Raw genomic sequence first — 21,773 nt, 5'->3', positions numbered from 1 at the left:
CTTGTTCAAGTCCAATCCTAAAGCAGGAGACATTTGTATAAATAGCAAATAGTTACAAAAATATATATCAAATAGATGGTTGGCCAGTAACTAGCTACTGAGCTAGCTCAAACTCATTTTTAGTAAACTAGCTAACGTTAGCCTGCTAACGGGTAGTCGCCTTGTTATCCAACGGCGGCTTGTTAACCTTTTCAAATGTTAGCTAGCTAACTTGGTTTGCGTTCTAATGAATTAGTTAGCTACCTGTTAACATTGCTTGTTGTCTAACTTTCTAGCTGACTAACCCGCTACATTTCGGAGACTGTTTGCACCGAGTTATTCTCTTTGCCGTTAGCTACCATTATGGGTACCAGTCAACGTGCTATATACTGAGCAAGCAACAATACTTAAGTTGTGCATCATTAGCTAGCTACATTTAACTAGCTATTGAGTTGAAATTGAGAATGGGGAACTAATTGTTTGATCACTAACAAAATGTCGTTAAGTGAAGGCCAATTAAAGAAAATATCCTCTCCTAACATGCTGTTTTAGTTTGCAAGTGGGAACATGGCCTGGTATTTAGGTTGGGAAAAGCATCCATGGTGACTAGTAGCGTTAGCGAACAGATATTTTATGCTATACTACTAGTGGGTAATTTTTCATTACTCTTAAATTGTTCAAAGTGGAGCCAGTTATGTGAAAAATAATATTTGCTAGAAAATAAGGTTGCACCACTGATGCACTGGTTGACTATTTCCAGTTAATTATTTCCAATCCTTCAGTTACTGAGAATGATGGTGACCAGTTTCAGGAAGATGGGTGGTTTTAGGAGTGGTCAGATTGCCAGATTGCTGAGCTGCTGGTGTGTACTTGTTGATAAGGGAGATGAAAAATTGGCTCAGCAGTTGTACATGATTCTGTTCTAATGCTGATAAGAGGGTGAGGCATTTGGAAATGGGTAGTCAGTGTGCCAGAAGATGCAAGCAGGTACGATATATGGGTTGGAAAACCTACCTCAATGCAGGGATGAGTGATTCCACTGTAGTCCAAATTGTACCTTTATCCACACTACTCCATCAAAGATTGAAATACTGCTAGTTTTCTGGTGTAAACAAGTGTACTGGTAGGGTCTGTAGTTGCTAGCTATGCAGCAATAAACTATAGGGCATGAAAATGAACATGGAGAATGAAAATGAACATGGAGAATGAAGTGACAAGGTTTTATTTGGGCATTATGGATAGGAGGAAGTTCTAAGAATATTACAGAACATTTTGTGATCCATGCAGCCTTCATCTTAATCATTGTGAGTCATGTCAATTGACAAATGTTTTTCTCTTCTAGCTGCTGAGATGCTTGAACCACCTCACTCCTCGGGGTCAATTGGCTCTGGTAAGCTTCTTTCACACCAGTCTTAGGGTACTTTAACTCTTGGGAATACCCCTCCCCCCCTTTTCAATTTCCGCCTGAAGACATACCCAAATCTAACTGTCTCTAGCTCAGGCCCAGGAGCAAGGATATGCATATTCTTGGTACCATTTGAAAGAAAACACTCTGAAGTTTGTGTAAATGTGAATTGAATGTAGGAGAATAAAACACAATAGATCTGGTTTTGATAATACAATGAAAAAAACCATACGTTTTTTCATTTTAATTGTTGTATCATCATAATTAAAATGAACAAGATAAAACAAACATCTAGATATGAACATGGGAACAATTTCAGTGAAAAACATAAGAAGGCAACAGTACTTGTGCAAAGTTTCAGAATGATAACTTCCAAAATGAGTGTGCTACATGACATTTATCATGAGGTCACCCAGGTGTCCCACACAAGTAGCCCAAATGTACCCAAGTGGCCAAATTGGTGAAGGTATACATTCTGAAACAAATAACTATATACAAAATACCAAAATGGTATTCTAACACGCCCCACAAAAAAATTGAGGGGGAAAAATGAGGAAAAAAATTGGATTTTTTCTTATAAATTCTTTTCCCCAAAAAATAAATAAAATATACATTTACAAAATAACATGGGTGACTATTTACACTTTCAATATTTGGAAGACCCTCAGTCCTCTATCAAATCAAATGTATTTACATAGCCCTTCCTACATCAGCTAATGTCTCAATGTGCTATACAGAAACCCGGCCTAAAACCCCAAACAGGAAGCAATGCAGGTGTAGAAGCACGGTGGCTAGGAAAAACTAGAAAGGCAAAACCTAGGAAGAAACCTAGAGAGGAACCAGGCTATGAGGGGTGGCCAGTCCTCTTCTGGCTGTGCCGGGTAGATATCACAGTGGTTGTAGAGGGTGCAACAGGACAGCACCTCAAGAGTAAAAATGAACAGTTTAGGTAGGGTTCCATAGCTGCAGGCAGAACAGTTGAAACTGGAACAGCAGCAAGGTCGGGTGGACTGGGGACAGCAAGGAGTCATCATGCCAGGGGGTCATGACGCATGGTCCTGGGGCTCAGGTTCTCAGAGAAAGAAGGAGAGAAAGAGAGAGCATACTTAAATTCACACAGGATAAGACAGGAACAGTACTCCAGATATAACATAACCCCACCCACTTTGCCAAAGCTCTACACAATATTCTGCTGTCGATGCCAGATGCTATAGCAGTCTCTTTCTGATGTAAAGCAGAGGGTCACCGAGCATGTGGTGCATGTGATGGGCGACTTCATCTTACAAACAACACAGCAACGCCTCCATGCTGTGCCCTTTTGGCCCTTAGGCACATRCATGTCTGCACAAATATATCTGGGCAGATGAACACTTGTGGCAGGAGCAGAAGGGACAGGGCTTGGTGCAGTGGTGCTGTAGGCAGCAAGCTCCTTGATGAGCTGCTCTCTGAAGGCTTTCTGTGTGAGGAAGGGCTTTCCACAGCTCTTAGCCATTTCCTTCTGTAGGATGAATGCATTCACCACAGCAATGTRGACGAAATGATAGAAGAACGTCTTYTACCATTTCATCGTCTTATGGAGAACATTATAATAGCCTATCAGCGCATCTGATAGGTCCACACCTCCCATGCTCTTGTTGTAGTCCTTCACTGCAGTTGGAATGGGGACATTTTTGGTGSTCCAATTCCCAGTYKCATCCTTGATACGCCGGGCAACATGATCCCCATTGAAGGACTTGTGTATAGTTGAACACATCACGACTTCCCGGGTATCCATCCACTTTACAAAAAGCAGGCCATCTTCGCGTATCCATCGCATGGCCCCCCGCTCAGCCRGCTTAGGCATGTCYTTCACCTTGGTCTTCGGAAAGCCCACCCGGTTGGTGRGAATGGTGCCACAAGCCCACACTTCCCGCTTRCTCAGGTCTGTGAACAGMGTAGGGCTTGTGTAGAAGTTATCCACAAATAGTTTGTAGCCCTTCCCCAGCAGTTGGAAATCCAATAACTCCATCACAGAGTCATAGCTAAGTCCCTTACCAGTCGCACAAGTGTTCTTCCCCTCATAGACAAAGAAATTGCATGTGTAGGCACACACAGAATCAGCCAAAACAAACAGCTTGTAACCCRACTTGGTTGGCWTGTTACGCATYTATTGTTTGAGGCCAATTCTGGCCTTTGAGGCTACCATCCTCTCATCGATYGACAGGTTCTGGYCTGGCTGAAAGTAGGTCTTGCAGGCCTCAACAATGCTGGAGTAGAGAGGTTTGATTTTGCACAGTCTATCAAACGTTGCTGTGCCTTTCTTCTTMTCATTCTCTTCATCAACCTTTGGGTCACTGATGTGTAGCGCCTGTGAAACAACCAGAAACCTTTTGCAGGACATAACAGTCATGGGGAAAGGCAGTTGGTATAGTGATGACGTCTTCCAGTAGTCAGTCAGGCTCTTCAGCTTCACCAGCCCCATGTAGATGACCATTGAAAGGTAGCAGTAAAAGTCTGACATGGATACAGGCTTCCATGCTACCTTTTTGCCTGCCTGCTTCTTCTTCCCAAACTTATTCGTGTTAGACACGAGTGAACCTACAACAGAATGGGTGAAAAACAACTGGAAAAGCTCAAGGGGGCTGTAAGTTGTGGTCGAGTTCACCTGAGGTCCAGGCTCCCTTTTCGGCCGAAAAGTTGGCTGGGGTGGCTCCACATCATCTTCCAGGACAGTGTGCCAACGCCCTTCTGTCCCTTTGTTAGCAGGTGGCACACTTCCCCTCTTCCTCTTCTTTGTCGGCGCTTTCACACCGGTAGATGGCCCAGAGACAGCAGGGGTCCGGCTGGAAGAACAAGTTGGCGCTGGGGGCTCCCAGTCGGAATCAGTGCCACTGTGAATCAAAATTTTCAGTTAGAATAGTTTCACATATGAGCCCTGTATCAACAGGTATAATAAACATATACATTTTTATTTAGAGAGAGAGAGAACATGGAACTAAACAATCACTGGTTTCAAATCATATCTGAGGCCATGCTACCATAATATATTGTCAAAGTACAGTAGACATACAGTAGACATGCTACATGCTATACAAACGTACCCTCACTCACAATGAATAGACCACGTGTACGTTACACATTTCATAAAATGTGCATATATTGCAACTAAAACTAAAAACAATCGCTAATAACATTTTATATTACAAACAACGGCATTAGCATGACAAGAACTTACCAATCCAAAACGATATCCTCTCCTTCTAAGAAATATGCCTCCGTCTCAGAATCAAATGAACACGCTCCAACCGATTCTTCCTCAGATAACATTTCTGTATCTGTATCACGATCAATTTCTTCTAAAATTGCCTCTACATTGCTAAATCTAGWCTTGGACTTAGCTTTCCCAGACTTATTCGCCATGATGTTCGATGAAATTAAAGTTGAATAAAGTTGAAGATGCGCGTTGCCGAAATACCGCTGTGCGTAATAACTTTCAGACCTTCCTCGTTGAAATGCGRTTTGAAAAGACTTCTSTTGCGCACACGTTCTCCGTGTGAGTTAGTCTCCAAACAAATTACCATTTGATAGTGCAATTTACCTCTGTTCATTGGCTATCTAACCAGCTAGATTTCAAGACGATGAGTGGTCATTGGGTTAAAATACAGTCAATCAAAGAGACAGTGGTCATCCGATTGGTACGCAAATGAGGTCGGAGGTCGATGTCTTCCAATCGTTTTTTTCGGATCAATACGTCCCGCAAAATGACCCATCATGTTTGGTTGTGTTACAGACAAACAGTTGATTTCAATGCAACCAAACTTGACTGGATAACGTCAGGTTTAGTCAATGTATTTAGGTCGGATGTTTCGCCGAAAATTTAATGACATGAAATTCAACGACATAAGCGTTCACAAAATGTTTKGTGTTAGGCTATAAAAAATGGATTTAACCGAACAAAAGACCATTCAGTGTGTAACAATGAGCCTTGGGATTGCAAACAGAGAAAGATTTTCAACAGGTAAACCATTTCTTTCAACACAATCTGTGATAATGTTACGCTTGTGCTGGTTGAAAAGTATTTATTRATGGAGCGCTGAGCTCAGATAATCGCATCCTATTCTTTCGCAGTAAATCATTTTTMAAATCTGACAARGCAGTTAGATTAGCAAGATTCGAGGCTTTTGAAGCATGTGAGACACTTGTATTTTCAGGAATGTTTAATATGACTATTTGTGGCGAACACCGTATGTTGTCTATTTTCAAACCCGGATCCGGGATCAGTACTAGGTAAAGGTTAACACTAAATTGGTTTGGAGTGACTTTTCAGAACTGTGGCATGTTTTCCCCCCTTTAGTTCGGTTTGTTTGGACTGGTGTGAACCAGGGCTGTGACTATACCAGTGTCGCAATATTTTTTCCCATGGCAAAAATGAAAACAAAGCAGAACAAGCTCTTTGGTCCTTTAATAATCTGCTGTATGTAAAATATTGTGTGCTATAGCTAGTGTTGAGCGACTAGTGCATTTTGAGGTTTATGTTAGATTATAAAAATAAATCACAAATCGGGGTGTAATTTTTTTAGAAGTGTGGGTTGAATGCTGTAAAACAGAATAAAACAATTGAAGTCCCATGATGGTAGTGACTGCCCATTTACTTATTACCCATTTACTTATTACTTACTTACTTATTCACTTATTAACTATATCATTTATTCACTTGAATAAAATATTTAAATTGTGTATTACATTTGTTTTATTTGACTTTATTTAATTCCAAGTCAGCATCTCATTTCTATAGAGCTATGCTGTCTGGCAAAATCACAATTTTGTATACTGAACAAAAATATAAATGCAATGATTTTACTGAGTTACAGTTCATATAAGGAAATCAATCAATTTAAACAAATTCATTAGGCCCTAATCTATGGATTTCACATGACTGGCCAGGAGTGCAACCATGGGTGGGCCTGGGAGGGCACAGGCCCACCTACCTGGGAGCCAAGCCAATCAGAATGAGTTTTCCCCACAAGGGCTTTATTGCAGACAAATACTCATCAGTTTCATCAGATGTCCGGGAGGCTGGTCTCAGACAATCCCGCAGTTGAAGAAGCCGGATGTGGAGGTCTTGGCCTGGCGTGGTTACACGTGATCTGCGGTTATGATGCCGGTTGGACGTGTACTGCCTAATTCTCTAAAATGACATTGGAGGTGGCTTATGGTAGAGAAAGGAACATTCAGTTATCTGGCAACAGCTCTGGTGGACATTTCTGCAGTCAGCATGCCAATTGCACACTCCCTCAACTTGAAACATCTGTGGCATTGTGTTGTGTGCCAAAACTGAACATTTTAGTGGCCTTTTATTGTTCCCAGCACAAGTTGCACCTGTGTAATGATCATGCTGTTTAATCCGTGTCTTGATATGCCACACCTGTCAGATGGATGGATTATCTTTACAAAGGAGAAATGTTCACCAATAGGGCTGTAAACAACTTTGTGCCCAAAATTTGAGATTTTTTTTTTGTGTATTGAAAAATTCTGGGGTCTTTCATTTCAGCTCATTAAACATGGCACCAACACTTTACTGAACAAAAATACAAAATGCAACATGTAAAGTAAATAAGTCATACTTTTATGACTGCTGAATACCAACTATCAATCACTTAGATCATGTATTTTCAGGTAAATGCCTCGTGAAGCAACAGCTGCTCTCTATCACCTCACGATTGAGCATTGTTCTATTCCGTGGCGGTCATAAAAAATGCAGATTGGACAAGTACCCTAATAAATATTATATACACTGCTCAAAAAAATAAAGGGAACACTTAAACAACACAATGTATCTCCAAGTCAATCACACTTCTGTGAAATCAAACTGTCCACTTAGGAAGCAACACTGATTGACAATAAATTTCACATGCTGTTGTGCAAATGGAATAGACAACAGGTGGAAATTATAGGCAATTAGCAAGCCACCCCCAATAAAGGAGTGGTTCTGCAGGTGGTGACCACAGACCACTTCTCAGTTCCTATGCTTCCTGGCTGATGTTTTGGTCACTTTTGAATGCTACAACCCACACAAGTGGCTCAGGTAGTGCAGCTCATCCAGGATTGCACATCAATGCGAGCTGTGGCAAGAAGGTTTGCTGTGTCTGTCAGCGTAGTGTCCAGAGCATGGAGGCGCTACCAGGAGACAGGCCAGTACATCACGGATGACGTGGAGGAGGCCGTAGGAGGGCAACAACCCAGCAGCAGGACGCTACCTCCGCCTTTGTGCAAGGAGGAGCACTGCCAGAGCCCTGCAAAATGACCTCCAGCAGGCCACAAATGTGCATGTGTCTGCTCAAACGGGTCAGAAACAGACTCCATGAGGGCCCGACGTCCACAGATGGGGGTTGTGCTTACAGCCCAACACCGTGCAGGACGTTTGGCATTTGCCAGAGACACCAAGATTGGCAAATTCGCCACTGGCGCCCTGTGCTCTTCACAGATGAAAGCAGGTTCACAGTGAGCACGTGACAGACGTGACAGAGTCTGGAGACACCGTGGAGAACGTTTTGCTGCTGCAACATCCTCCAGCATGACCGGTTTGGCGGTGGGTCAGTCATGGTGTGGGGTGGCATTTCTTTGGGGGCCGCACAGCCCTCCATGTGCTCGCCAGAGGTAGCCTGACTGCCTTAGGTACCGAGATGAGATCCTCAGACCCCTTGTGAGACCATATGCTGGTGCGGTTGGCCCTGGGTTCCTCCTAATGCAAGACAATGCTAGACCTCATGTGGCTGGAGTGTGTCAGCAGTTCCTGCAAGAGGAAGGCATTGATGCTATGGACTGGCCCGCCCGTTCCCCAGACCTGAATCCAATTGAGCACATCTGGGACATCATGTCTCGCTCCATCCACCAACTCCACGTTGCACCACAGACTGTCCAGGAGTTGGCGGATGCTTTAGTCCAGGTCTGGGAGGAGATCCCTCAGGAGACCATCCGCCACCTCATCAGGAGCATGCCCAGGCGTTGTAGGGAGGTCATACAGGCACGTGGAGGCCACACACACTACTGAGCCTCATTTTGACTTGTTTTAAGAACATTACATCAAAGTTGGATCAGCCTGTAGTGTGGTTTTCCACTTTAATTTTGAGCTTTGAATGTTTCTTCAAGGGCAGTCCAAAAAATAAGTTAWTTAGTTACCAGACTCAGAAATTGCAGACCAAATAAATTCTTCAGAGTTCAAGTAACAGACACATCTCAACATCAACTGTTCAAAGGAGACTGCGTGAATCAGGCCTTCATGGTAAAATTGCTGCAAAGAAACCACTACTAAAGGACACCAATGATAAMAGACTTGCTTGGGCCAAGAAATGCGAGCAATGGACATTAGACCGGTGGAAATCTGTCCTTTTGTTTCTGATGAGTCCAAATTTGAGATTTTTGGTTCCAACCGCCATGTCTTTGTGAGACGCAGAGTGGGTGAACGGCGGATCTCTGCATGTGTGGTTCCCACTGAAGCATGGAGGTGGGGGGGGTGCTTTGCTGGTGACACTGTGATTTATTTAGWATTCAAGGCATACTTAACCAGCATGGCTTCCACAGCATTCTGCAGCAATACGCCATCCCATCTAGTTTGCATGTAGTGGGACTATCATTTGTTTATCAACAGGACAATGACCCAACATACTTCCACGCTGTGTAAGGGCTATTTGACCAAGAAGGAGAATGATGGAGTGCTGCATCAGATGCTCCTGCCTCCACAATCACTTGACCTCAACCAAATTGAGAATGTTTGGGATGAGTTGGACCACAGAGTGAAGGAAAAGCAGGCAACAAGTGCTTAGCATATGTGGGAACTCCAAGACTGTTGGGAAAGCATTCCAGGTGAAGTTGGTTGAGAGAATGCCAAGAGTGCGAAGCTGTCAAGGCAAAGGGTGGCTACTTTGAAGAATCTCAAATATACCATATTTTGATTTGTTTAACACTTTTTTTTGTTGGTTACTACACGATTCCATGTGTGTTATTTCATAGTTTTGATGCCTTCACTATTCTACAATGTGGAAAATAATGTAAAAATAAAGAAACCCTTGAATGAGTAGGTGTGTCCATACTTTTGACTGATACTGTATGTGTGAAAACACCCTTAAGGTTACTACAAGCTTCATTCCGTTGATCTACTCGCTTGCGTGCCCAGGGGTGGAGTGGGATTTTTGGAGCAGCGGACAGCTTTTGGTAACATGATGTCCCGCTACCATTTACAAGGGGGCGATGTGAAAGCAAGGAAAAGTAGCCTGCCCTTGGTAGCCTTTAGAGCTTCCCACATCTTTAAATGTCTTGATTCTGGCAGGCAAAGGAAATTGGATATAAAATAGGGCAAGTATAACTGTGGGAATCAATTAGGTAGTGTTTACCGGCAAGAAACGCTGGACAACAGCTGACTGCACTGGAGCACATCGGCCATGTCCGAAATCTGTCTTGCCTGCTACTTACTAAAAGGACATACTGTGTACTAATTTTACTGCATCCTATTAAGAACTAATGCAGTAGGTAACATATGAAGATACTAGGCTCACCCATCCTGAGAATGCGTCATGTGCACAACTTTTGATTCCTGCCATTGGGTACAGGGCGTCCCCTTATCTGATTATCAGCTGTTGTCAAACAGACTCAGGAATAACGATTCTCTTCTTCAAAAGTGTGCAGTGAATTCTAGTAGATGAGCCAAAATGAGTAGAACATCGACGCATTTAAAGCATACTCAATTTAAAGATTCACATACTATTAAAAAAWATATATATCGCATTCCTAAAATACCTATTTAGAACGCAAGTCAGGTCGTGTCCGAATAACCATTATTTTCCAAAGGGACTTGTTTTACATCATATGTCCCGAATTTCAGGGGTCTGATATCCCCTTCTCTACCTATTACAACAAAGCTGGTTATCACGTGGGATGCCAGTTATTCTTAGACATGCTGATTAGAAGTTGAAAATTTGACCCTCTCGTCATAGAAGCTTAGCTATCTGAGGAAACACACATAATCCCTAGGATTAACAGACCGCTAAAGAAAAGACTGACTTTGAACCAGTTTTGCCAAGGCAGCAGCTAGTCTTCCTGGGGTCCAGCAAAATTAAGGCAGTTATATACATTACATTTCATAACTTCACAACACATTAAGTGTGTGCTCTCAGGCCACTACTCCAATACGAAATCCATGTGGGTGTGAGTTATCGTGTGTGTGTGTCTCTTCACAGTCCTCAGTGTTCAATAAGTTGTCCCAACTTGGTCAGGGCTGACCAACCAAATAGTTCAAGCATGGAAGTCAAATGCTTTGAACATCCAACTATTCAAATTCTAAAAAATAATATTCTAGAACAATCTTGTTGTGCGTTAGCGCAAACAGGGTGTCTTGCTAACTTGTGATAATGAACATAGGAGTTGGAAAAACTGCACAAACACATCTGGGACTAGGCACAATCCATTCCATCTGTACAGTTATTAACTTGTTTGTTTGTTTGCTTCCTACCCCTGACCCCTCTGATCCAGATCCCCCATCTCCCCCAGTGCCAGAGTATGTGTTCAAACCCCCCTCGCGGCCAGACTTTGGCACCATGGGCAGGACAATCAAACTGCAGGCCAACTTCTTTGAGATGGAGATCCCCAAACTGGAGGTCTACCACTACGACATCGACATCAAGCCAGAGAAATGCCCCAGAAGGGTCAACCGGTATGGAACCGTTTTATTTGGTTTACAGGCTTTCACCTGAGTATTCAATTATCTAGTTAGAAGTTGCCAAAGTTCCAGAGTATATCTAAGTATTTTTTTAACCTCCCGCTTTGGGCTGGTGGTGTTAATGTGTAGTTCATAAAATTGTTTTACCACAATTAGCCACGAAATCCCTAGTTTGAAAGAGACTGTTTTTCTGGAAGCTGTGCTGCGCCATTTTTCCCATGTGAGCTAGGGATGGGCATGAGTAATCGAGTACTTGAACGGACGTCAAAACTTTACCTTTAACCAGAGATGATGATATATATATTTTTTTTTTAAAGCAAAAAAGCTGTACAACTATTTGGTGTATTTTCTTTTTTTCTTGAAGACTACGTTAATTTGCTTTTACTCTAGAGTTCCATTTGTACATATGCATTTGGGCAACACATCAAAAAAGAAGCCAAGTATCACACAATTCTGATCCCTAAATTCCCTTACCCTTCCATGTCTCACTTACTCAATTGCGTTCCGACTGCTCCCTCCACACATGCGTGCTGAGTGGACTTAGAGAAATAAATGCCTATTAAAGACGTATCTTACTGATGGGATACACAAGCTACATTCCTTGCCAAATGATGACAGTTTCATCACAAATTCAAAATGGACTGGCTGACTGAAGGTGGGAAATATGTGTTAAAATAATGAGCTGAAATTTTGGAACAATTGCACAATTTTCTGCGTGGGGTCTTAGCGGTTGTCACTAGTTACAACAGGCACAACGTCAATCGCTATATGTAACCGACCGGCTCGATTCAGTCCTATGTAGCAAAATTTGAAATTGTATTATTATTTTTTTTACATTGGATAAAAGTAGAGACTTGGCTAGAAAATGGTATGTCACACTACAGTTGAGGAACAATTGAAAAGTAATTCTGCTTTGAAAGTTGATAAACTTGTAACCCCACTTTTGAGAAAATGGCCCTTGAATGTCTTGGTACACCTACTGGAGAGCTCTTTGTCTACACTCATTCAGCATCGTTCACACCCTTAAGCCATAGCCCCACCCAACTTTTTAAGGATTCACATGTGAGGCCATGTGCTAAACAGTGAGTACGGTCGTGTACTAAACCACCAAAGCTTTCATAGCTTACGGTTGTGAGTGACAAAATAAAAGCAGGGCATTTTACCAGATCATTTTAGAACTTGGACACTGTCTCGTTGGCTTAATGTTATATCGTAATTTGACTTTGGTTCTGGTCATTATGTTCTTCACATTTAGTCTCTGGTAAACACACTATCAAATCCCAAGTTTATTTGTCACATACACAGGATACAGAAGGTGTAAACGGTACAGTGAAATGGTTACTTGCATAAAGGAGTCTTAAAAGAATATTGTGTAGCTAGCTAAATGATGAACCATAATCCCAACTCATAACGTTACCACCCTGCATGAATCTACAGGTAGCTAAACGCTAACCAACTAGGTTCAATGTTAGCTAGCTAACATTAGGCTATTGCTAGCAATGTAAATGTCTTTGAGATAAGAATAATATACATACACGTAACATTAGCCAACGTTGGCTGGCTCTCTCGCTAGCTATCTAACTGTATGCTTTAACTTGCAATGAGAACTACTTTTGGACAAAATTAGAAACGTATAATATATTAAATTGTAGCTAGCTAGACTCTTACCCGTATACACAAATGAACACTTCTCCCTCTGTCATGGATGCCATGGTTGCCTTCGTTTGAAGACGTAATCCAGAGATGTGTTTTATACAACAGCTTTCTGTGTTCTATTTTCAACTCCCTTGTAATCAAACGCCTACATTTTTCTCCTTAGCTATCATACTCTTGCTTCCAACAGGCATTCTACTGATTTCAAAACTCGGTCCTCCAGAAAGTGGAGAGCTATCATTCAAAATCTGCGTTAGAAAGGATTACCTACACATATTAAGCAGCTCATTATAGACCGAAGCGTGCTACATGGCAGACCAATCCAAACTCATCTCGGCATGTCCAATCCATTATCTCAGCCAATCATGGAAAGCGGGAAGGTTCCTGTTTTCTCCGTGGCTAAACCAACTAGGCTCATAATTTAACAATTGTGTTCGTATTTACAGATGGCATACAAGTTTGTTAATAAGGCACATGAAAGTTCACGTTCCAGAAGGCATTTCTGCCAAACGCATTTTGTAACAAAAAAAAATGTTAATGCTCAAATGCCTCTCCTGTGAAGTAGTGATGCGCAACATTCACCTAGTTTCCTGAAACGTGTCACATATCATGAAAACCAAAAGGAAAATGTTTGTCTTAGTATAAGGTTAGCAGTGTGGTTTAGGGTTAGGTTTAACATCTGATTTTTAAGAAGAGAAATTGTAGAAACAGTTGGGGTTTATGACTTTGTGGCTGTGGTAACCAGTGACGATCCTAGTCTGCGAACTGCTAGTGCCATTTACAATTGATTAGCCTAGGCTATAAACCCACTAAATATAGACAGGTTCCAGACTGAAAATATGAAAAAACATTAGTTTGATAAAGACAAAGATCAAATACGTTATGCATAGGTCTAATCACCAAACGGATGTCGTGGCCACAATTCATCCCCATGCAATGTTCATTGTGGAATTGTTAATCCCTTTAGAAAACTCGAAAGAACAGAATAAACTAAATCAAACGTCAATATCGAAAAGACCGATTTTTGGTTTGTAACCCTGAAATGTCTTTCAACTTTCCAAATTGAGCCCCCTTTCAAATGATCACTCTTTGAGAATAACTGTTCCCGATGCACATCACTTCTGTTATATGACATAGTACACAGTCCTATTTTATAGCATAAAAACTGTTGATAACGTCTCATATGCTCCATTTTTGTTCTTCTCAGTGAAATTGTGGAGCACATGGTACAGCACTTTAAAACGCAGATCTTTGGGGATCGAAAGCCAGTGTATGACGGGAGGAAGAATCTCTACACAGCCATGCCCTTACCCATAGGGAGGGAAAAAGTATGTCTCCCCATCTGACCTGAGGTGTCGGTGATGTAATTGTGATGTTATGGGACTATCGATGTGATTACATGCAATGTGATACTATATTAATGACATCCATGATATTGGATGGAGAGTGGTTTTACCTTGTGTATAGGATACATATTCCATGTAAGGTCTTGACTTGCCTGGTGATATGAAAAATATATTTTATTAAGCTTTTTGATGCTTTGACTGGGTAGTCATGCCAATTTTAAACACACTAAAACACCTGTACACGCACACTCACAGGTGGAGCTGGAAGTGACCATCCCAGGCGAGGGGAAGGACAGGAGCTTCAAAGTGGCCATAAAGTGGGTGTCCTGCGTCAGTTTGCAAGCTCTTCAAGAAGCCCTTTCGGGACGACTGCCAAACATCCCCTTCGAGACCATCCAGGCCCTGGATGTGGTCATGAGACATTTGCCCTCTATGAGGTCAGTCTTTTCCCCTTGAAAACTACCAGTATATTTTCGCTAAGTAAAATTGGTATTTAATGGTGGTATTTAGAGTTGCATACAACATTTTCAGACAAAATTTGCAAATAGGCTAAGCATTACCATGTCTGCTATAATACATTGGTCCACATACTTAATGACCCTCAAGTAATTTCTTCAATCTTTCTCTCAAATCACTGTTTTCTCTATACCTATGTACACACCATTTACATCTAGTGTATTTGGCTATGTTTATTCAAATTCCTCTGTCAGGCTCCTTGTAAAGGCAGATTCTGTTGAGACTGAGGTGAATCACATTGTTGTCTTCCCACCCTCTTCCACCAGGTACACCCCCGTCGGACGTTCTTTCTTCACCCCTTCAGAGGGATGCTCTAACCCCCTTGGCGGGGGCAGGGAGGTCTGGTTTGGGTTCCACCAATCAGTCAGGCCTTCCCTGTGGAAGATGATGCTAAACATTGATGGTAGGTTTCACACAGGAAATGCTTGCGTCCCAAATGGCACCCTATTCCCTAAATCATAGGGAGTGTGACAGACTAGAGTACGTCTCTGTGTAGGGTGTGTGACTGGAAGGAGGATAGAATCTCATTCCATGGTATGTTACAGGCAGTAAATAGATTGAATTCTTCCTAAAGTGCTGATTGGGTAGTGCTTGTACTTTTGAGGTGATGCCATAGGTCCTAAAAAGGTAAACCCAACTAATTATCCTCAATCGAGTGCAACCTACATAATCGTAAGTTACAGTATGTATTTGGAAGCCGGAGGATAGGTCTGTGAATCTCATCGCTGTGCTTGGTGTTTTGTTCCAGTGTCTGCCACCGCGTTCTACAAGGCTCAGCCTGTGATTGAGTTCATGTGTGAGGTTTTGGATTTCAAAAGCATTGAAGAACAACAGAAGCCCTTAACCGACTCCCAGAGAGTAAAGTTTACCAAGGAAATCAAAGGTAATCATTCATTACCAGGTAATCAATAGTTGCGTTGGGTTGGTTGTTTTGTCTGTCTGAGTGGAAATGCTTTAATACTTATACCCAACAATTCTGTATTATTATAATAATAATAAATATTGATATCTATTTGTGTATTGAAGTAAAATCTGATTTGAACTGTTATTTCAAAGTAGAATGTGATAAAATAGGAAAATMTTATTGTTCACAGTATGTGTGAATCTGACCATTGTTTTGCCGTTGTGATTCTCAGGTCTGAAGGTTGAGATCACTCACTGTGGTCAGATGAAAAGGAAGTACAGAGTATGTAATGTTACCAGAAGACCAGCCAGCCACCAGACGTAAGAAAGAACACCATAAAAGATTCACAACTACTGCCTCAATTCCTTTAGTATCTTGTGACATAACCAGGAATGGTTTGCATAGGGATGTAAAACAAAAGAAACTGCTTAACACATCTTTCATGCGCAGATTTAAGAGCAGTTACCAATCAGGACAAACAGAAATCCCCACTTGGGATCTGGAATACCTTTGAAAATCCAATCAAACATTTTATTCTTTATTTCTCTCATCTGTTTGACCTCAGGTTTCCTCTGCAGCAGGAGAATGGCCAGACCATAGAATGCACAGTAGCACAGTACTTCAAAGACAAGTACAAACTCATACTACGCTACCCCCACCTCCCCTGTCTACAGGTTGGACAGGAGCAGAAACACACCTACCTCCCCCTTGAGGTCAGTCTGCAGTCTCCCCTCACAACCTCAGATGGTTTACTGCTGGGTTCAAATTGTTACAAAGAATGAGGTCCCTGGCGGTATTATAGAAACTCCAGTTTGCCATTGAAACAGTGAAAATGCCTTGTATCTCTAGGGTATGGGAGATTAATCTCCTGGTCGATGATGCCTTCTTAATGTGTCCTTGAGGGTATTAATAAAGTTGTATGTGTCCAGGTATGCAACATAGTAGCTGGCCAGCGGTGCATCAAGAAGCTGACAGACAATCAGACGTCCACTATGATCCGTGCCACAGCCCGATCGGCACCCGACCGCCAGGAAGAGATCAGCAAACTGGTAAAGTTACTGTTACTGGAATGAACTCCAGCACTGAGTGTCTTGAAAGCTGCTTTTTTGCACTTAAAGTATGTATTTGGTTGTAACTGAATGTACAATGACTGAAATGCTGTTATTGAACCATTGGTGGCCTGACCATATGCAAATTATTTATTTCAGTCTTTCTGAAGTCCTAGTGTATACTAATCCCCTCTGAATTATTACCACTGAACCTTTACCCTTTTCAGATGAGAAGTGCCAACTTTAACAATGATCCTTACGTGCGTGAGTTTGGGGTGATGGTGAGGGATGAGATGACAGAGGTGAATGGCCGAGTCCTCCAGGCCCCATCTATCCTCTACGGAGGGCGGGTAGGTTTCTGCCATTTAAGCTGGATTGACTGATTAGGTAATTCAAAACCACTTGTTGCCTCTGATGCGTAAGAACAGTGCACTGATGAACCACAGTTCTGTAGGTATATTATGCAAAAATAAACTTGGTACTGAGCTTTTTGGAGTGTTAACGTTATATCATTTGTGTTTTGAATGTGAGACATATCCCAGTTGGGTGTAATTGTCTTTAAAAAAATGTAACGCTTAACCTGTGTAGACTTAACTATTTTTTTTTCTTCTTTTTTTGTTGTTGCCACAAGCTAGGTTTCCATCCAATTTGCAACAGATTTTCATGCAAATATTTTTAACATTGCATTTTCAATCAAACTGACTTTTTGCAGATAAAAGGCTATGGATGATGAAGTAGTGCACATAAAAATTACTTTTGCTATTAAATTCCCATGTACCGAATGAAAAATGCAAGTTAAATAGGTTTCCATCGCATTTTCAACTCAACAGTTTGTGACAAAACCATCAGTAGTGTTATATAGAGAATGTGCCCACTCTCTTGGTACATGCTCTCTCGCCAACAGCTGGCAGATAGTGTGGGTAGGCTACCTACATGAGATTATTATGGATAAGAGCCATATTTGTATCTGTCTAACAGCAGCCAAGCATCGATCATCATGTCACCAGAATAAGACTCAATATGTATTGGAAGGAGCATCAAGCTCATCACCTTGCACTTTCATCACCCTGTGAAGTTCATCATAACTTATTTCATCTGTAGACTAATAATTAATAAACTGCAGTGTAGTGGGAGGATCACAGAACATATCATCGTGTGACTCCAAGTTCGCTTCGATAGGATGATGGTTATATCAATATTTGCGCATAAAGGTGTTTCCACCGCCATTTCTTAGACACAAAAAGATCCAACCGTGTCGAACTAACAAATTGTCTGTTGGCATTTATAAAATTGTACTGGTATTTTATGTTTCCATTAGTCTAGTCGTGACTTTTTTTTTCATGCGTCAGGTAATTCATCCGCATGAAATGGTTGGCTGGAAGAGTGGTTACAGACAACTATTTGTTTCTGACCCTTACCTCTTCTCCCTTTTACTCAAGCAGAATAAAGCAATAGCAACTCCCATCCAGGGAGTGTGGGACATGAGGAACAAGCAGTTCCACACTGGCATAGAGATCAAGGTGTGGGCCATCGCCTGCTTCGCCCCACAGAGACAGTGTACTGAACTCCTGCTCAAGTAAGAACTGCATCTGCAAGGATGAGGATCTTTTAAGTTATTGTTGCAGAAATCTTGATAGTATTAAAAACCAGTCATTTCTTCTACCAATTCCTTGATGGTATTAAAAACATTCATTACTTCTACACATTCCTTGCATGTTTGCCCTTTATGATTTCCATATTTTCTGAATCTGATTAACGTATTTTAGGACTATTGTTTCCCCATCTAACCCCTGATAAACCTGTTTCTCTCAGGGCGTTTACAGACCAGCTGCGTAAGATTTCTCGTGACGCGGGGATGCCCATCCAGGGCCAACCCTGTTTCTGTAAGTACACCCAGGGGGCGGACAGCGTGGAGCCCATGTTCAAACATCTCAAGTACACCTATCAAGGCTTGCAACTGGTGGTGGTCATCCTGCCTGGGAAGACGCCTGTCTATGGTGAGGAAATTGGATAGTATGTTCCTAAGTGAATGGCTGTCTCCTGTTTTTATAGATTAACCTGTAAACCCTCTTGGTTCAGCTAGAACGCTGTGCTCTAAAAGGGCTTTTGTTATTTTTCCTGGATCATCTTTCCAACTGTATCAAATCTCATATGTAGACTTTCTAACACACACACACACACCGCTAGCTGTATATCTCTCCTGTTGCGCTGACATGGCCTGTCTCCCTCCCTCCCTGTGTGGTGTAGCTGAGGTGAAGCGTGTTGGTGACACGGTGCTGGGCATGGCCACCCAGTGTGTCCAGGTGAAGAACGTTCAGAAGACCACTCCCCAGACCCTCTCTAACCTCTGCCTGAAGATCAACGTCAAGCTGGGCGGGGTCAACAACATCCTCCTCCCACAGGGCAGGTCAGTGTAGAACCTCTCTCATTAACATGGGCATGAGTACTTGCTGGTTGTTGTCATCAATCAAATGGAGTGTTGTACATTTGTTCAAAATGTATAAACCGTTATACATTTGTCCATGACATCTGAGACTGGTGGCTTGTTTCAACATGCTCATTCACCTATACATCCACATGCAGGGCTCAAAGCTTTTTTACCAGGAGCACGTGTGTGCTTAAGTTGAAAAATATAGGCACACACAAAGGAATTTAGGAGCACAGTGAAAAATATTTGCGGTAATAATGCTAGAATCCTTAAGTATTATAGGCGCACTGGTGCTCCTAAATATAAATTACAGGTTGCACTGCAAAATATTTTGGCGCCTATGCAAGTGAAATGGTTGCACTGTAGAGCCATGACATGCCGTAAATGAGATGAATTTGTTTAAACTATAATGTTTCCGTCCATTCTTCTGTTCACACTTCTTCTCTAAGGATGGTTCTGGTTAACCTTGTGGGTGTCTTTTCTTCCCAGGCCCCTGGTGTTCCAGCAGCCAGTCATCTTCCTGGGTGCTGACGTCACTCACCCTCCTGCTGGAGACGGGAAGAAACCCTCCATCGCAGCAGTAAGTCAGACAGACCAGACTCTCCATAGGGCCTTGTGTCAACTACCAGGGAATGTAGGGGTGCATCTCAATAGTGTACAGTAGTTTATTTTACTATACCCACAACCATGTTCTGCTAGGGAGGCAGGGTGCATCTCAATAGTCTACTGTGGTTTCCTATACTATGTCAAACATCACCATCTGAAATGGTGGAAGCAATGGCACTGATAGTCTAAGGTCTAGGGGTGAATGTCAATAGTCTACTGTGGTTTATTTGACTATGTCCAACATCATCTAAAATGGAGAGGACTAAGGAAAACTATAGTCTACCACTCCACCTAGCTCACTGATGGGCTTTCACCTGACTAGCAAAAAATCTCCTAAGTGTGCCCTGTGCTTCCTCAGATGTGATTCTTCATGATTAATCAGCAAATCCTTCTTATCTAGCCATCCTCCATTCACATATAATTGAGATTGACCTATACCCCTAGCCAAAATCCCTGATGTGTAATTTTGTCCAGATCACATCCCTGGTCCTCTTTTCTAGGTGGTGGGGAGCATGGATGCCCACCCCAGCCGCTACTGTGCCACGGTGCGGGTACAGCAGCATCGCCAGGACATCATCCAGGACCTGGCCACAATGGTCAGAGAGCTGCTTATCCAGTTCTACAAGTCCACCCGCTTCAAGCCCACCCGGATCATCTACTACCGCGACGGCATATCTGAGGGCCAGTTCAACCAGGTTAGACTTGAGGTAGACTTGAGGAAATAGGATTTCAATTCAATTGCATGATCTGTAATTGTACTGTACAAACCGTGGGGCGTGAGTAAAAAAATATATTTTGGGGTTTTGTATTGGTTTCTGTTTATTGGTTACTGTTCCAATTTAATTCTGACTGCCCGGTCTTTGTCTTTACTGAGATCAAATCAGATATTTTGGTTGTTTGGGAGTTAATTTGTAATTGTTCCTTTTTGGTTTGCACTGCTGTGTTTCTATTGGTTACCGTTCTGACTCCTTGTTTTGAACTGGTATAAATGGACCTGCTGTCGTTTTGGGGTTTATCCAGGTGCTCCAACATGAGTTACTGGCGATCCGTGAGGCCTGCATCAAGCTGGAGAAGGACTACCAGCCCGGTATCACCTTCGTGGTGGTGCAGAAGAGACACCACACTCGACTGTTCTGCATGGACAGAAACGAGAGGGTTCGTAATCTCTCCAATTCATACTGACCACTATTACTGTAAAATAAATGTGCATATTAAATTCCTACATTGGGATATTATATGATTCCTAATGTGTTTTGTTCAGGTTGGTAAGAGTGGCAACATCCCTGCCGGCACCACAGTGGACACCAAAATCACTCACCCATCGGAGTTTGACTTCTATCTGTGTAGCCATGCTGGCATTCAGGTAAGAACCAGCCAGCATCCAGGGGTGCATCCCAAATGGCACCCTATTCCCTATATAGGGTACTACTTTGTGTGCACTATATGGGAATAGGGTACAATGTCTGACACAACCCAGGACACTATAGAGCTAGGTCGTGGAGAATGGACCCACCGCCAGCTTTACTAATATAATGTGCTTTTGAGAGAATCGAATTGTAGTTTCTCTGCTCTAAATGTTTTTATAATTGGGACTTTTCACATTTCTAGATGTTGGTTATAGTAGAGCCAAAAAGTAAATGACTAATCCATTTACAATAAACATTTATATAATTTGTAATTCCCCTCAGGGGACCAGCCGACCATCCCACTACCACGTGCTGTGGGACGACAACCATTTCACCTCAGACGAGCTGCAGGTACTGACCTACCAGCTGTGCCACACCTATGTGCGCTGCACCCGCTCCGTGTCCATCCCAGCACCGGCCTACTACGCCCACCTGGTGGCATTCCGTGCCCGCTACCACCTGGTGGACAAAGAGCACGACAGGTAAGAGACATCACCATGTCTGCTGTAGACCATGGCCCTGTTCTGATACCACCTGGTGGACAAGGAGCACGACAGGTAAGAGACATCACTATGTCTGCTGTAGACCATGGCCCTGTTCTGATACCACCTGGTGGACAAGGAGCATGACAGGTAAGAGACATCACCATGTCTGCTGTAGACCATGGTCCTGTTCTGATACCCTATTAAAGTAACTGATATTTCCATCATCACTGCACCATTCAAATTGTGGTAGATGAGTGATTACCAGAAGGTGATGAAGGAAGGTCTTTTTAATATATATATTTTTT

At 42.4% G+C, this 21,773-nt stretch overlaps 1 protein-coding gene and 1 pseudogene across 7 annotated transcripts in view; one reads left to right on the top strand and one right to left on the bottom strand.

Moving 5' to 3' along the window:
• LOC111954951 (protein argonaute-2) overlaps window positions 1-21,773 on the top strand; it is a 34,625-nt gene that overhangs the window by 539 nt on the left and 12,313 nt on the right. Inside the window, exons 2-19 of one of the 7 annotated variants that reach the window (XM_070436063.1) lie at window positions 1,322-1,369; window positions 10,889-11,069; window positions 13,936-14,056; window positions 14,330-14,511; window positions 14,857-14,993; window positions 15,339-15,473; window positions 15,727-15,814; window positions 16,060-16,207; window positions 16,424-16,543; window positions 16,771-16,893; window positions 17,986-18,119; window positions 18,356-18,540; window positions 18,791-18,950; window positions 19,461-19,551; window positions 20,078-20,272; window positions 20,598-20,732; window positions 20,839-20,940; window positions 21,266-21,465. In XM_070436063.1, coding sequence (XP_070292164.1) covers window positions 1,322-1,369; window positions 10,889-11,069; window positions 13,936-14,056; window positions 14,330-14,511; window positions 14,857-14,993; window positions 15,339-15,473; window positions 15,727-15,814; window positions 16,060-16,207; window positions 16,424-16,543; window positions 16,771-16,893; window positions 17,986-18,119; window positions 18,356-18,540; window positions 18,791-18,950; window positions 19,461-19,551; window positions 20,078-20,272; window positions 20,598-20,732; window positions 20,839-20,940; window positions 21,266-21,465 — 2,485 coding nt within the window. Of the gene's footprint in view, window positions 1-1,321; window positions 1,370-10,888; window positions 11,070-13,935; window positions 14,057-14,329; window positions 14,512-14,856; window positions 14,994-15,338; window positions 15,492-15,726; window positions 15,815-16,059; window positions 16,208-16,423; window positions 16,544-16,770; window positions 16,894-17,982; window positions 18,120-18,355; window positions 18,541-18,790; window positions 18,951-19,460; window positions 19,552-20,077; window positions 20,285-20,597; window positions 20,733-20,838; window positions 20,941-21,265; window positions 21,466-21,773 lie in introns of all 7 variants that reach the window. The other 6 variants (XM_070436062.1, XM_070436061.1, XM_070436060.1 and 3 more) reach the window with 6 other exon arrangements.
• On the bottom strand, window positions 1,585-4,890 carry LOC139023273 (piggyBac transposable element-derived protein 4-like; annotated as a pseudogene).

The sequence above is a fragment of the Salvelinus sp. IW2-2015 genome, linkage group LG30 (assembly GCF_002910315.2).
Source record: "Salvelinus sp. IW2-2015 linkage group LG30, ASM291031v2, whole genome shotgun sequence".
Classification (NCBI taxonomy): domain Eukaryota; kingdom Metazoa; phylum Chordata; class Actinopteri; order Salmoniformes; family Salmonidae; genus Salvelinus; species Salvelinus sp. IW2-2015.
This window is presented reverse-complemented; position numbering and strand designations above follow the sequence as displayed.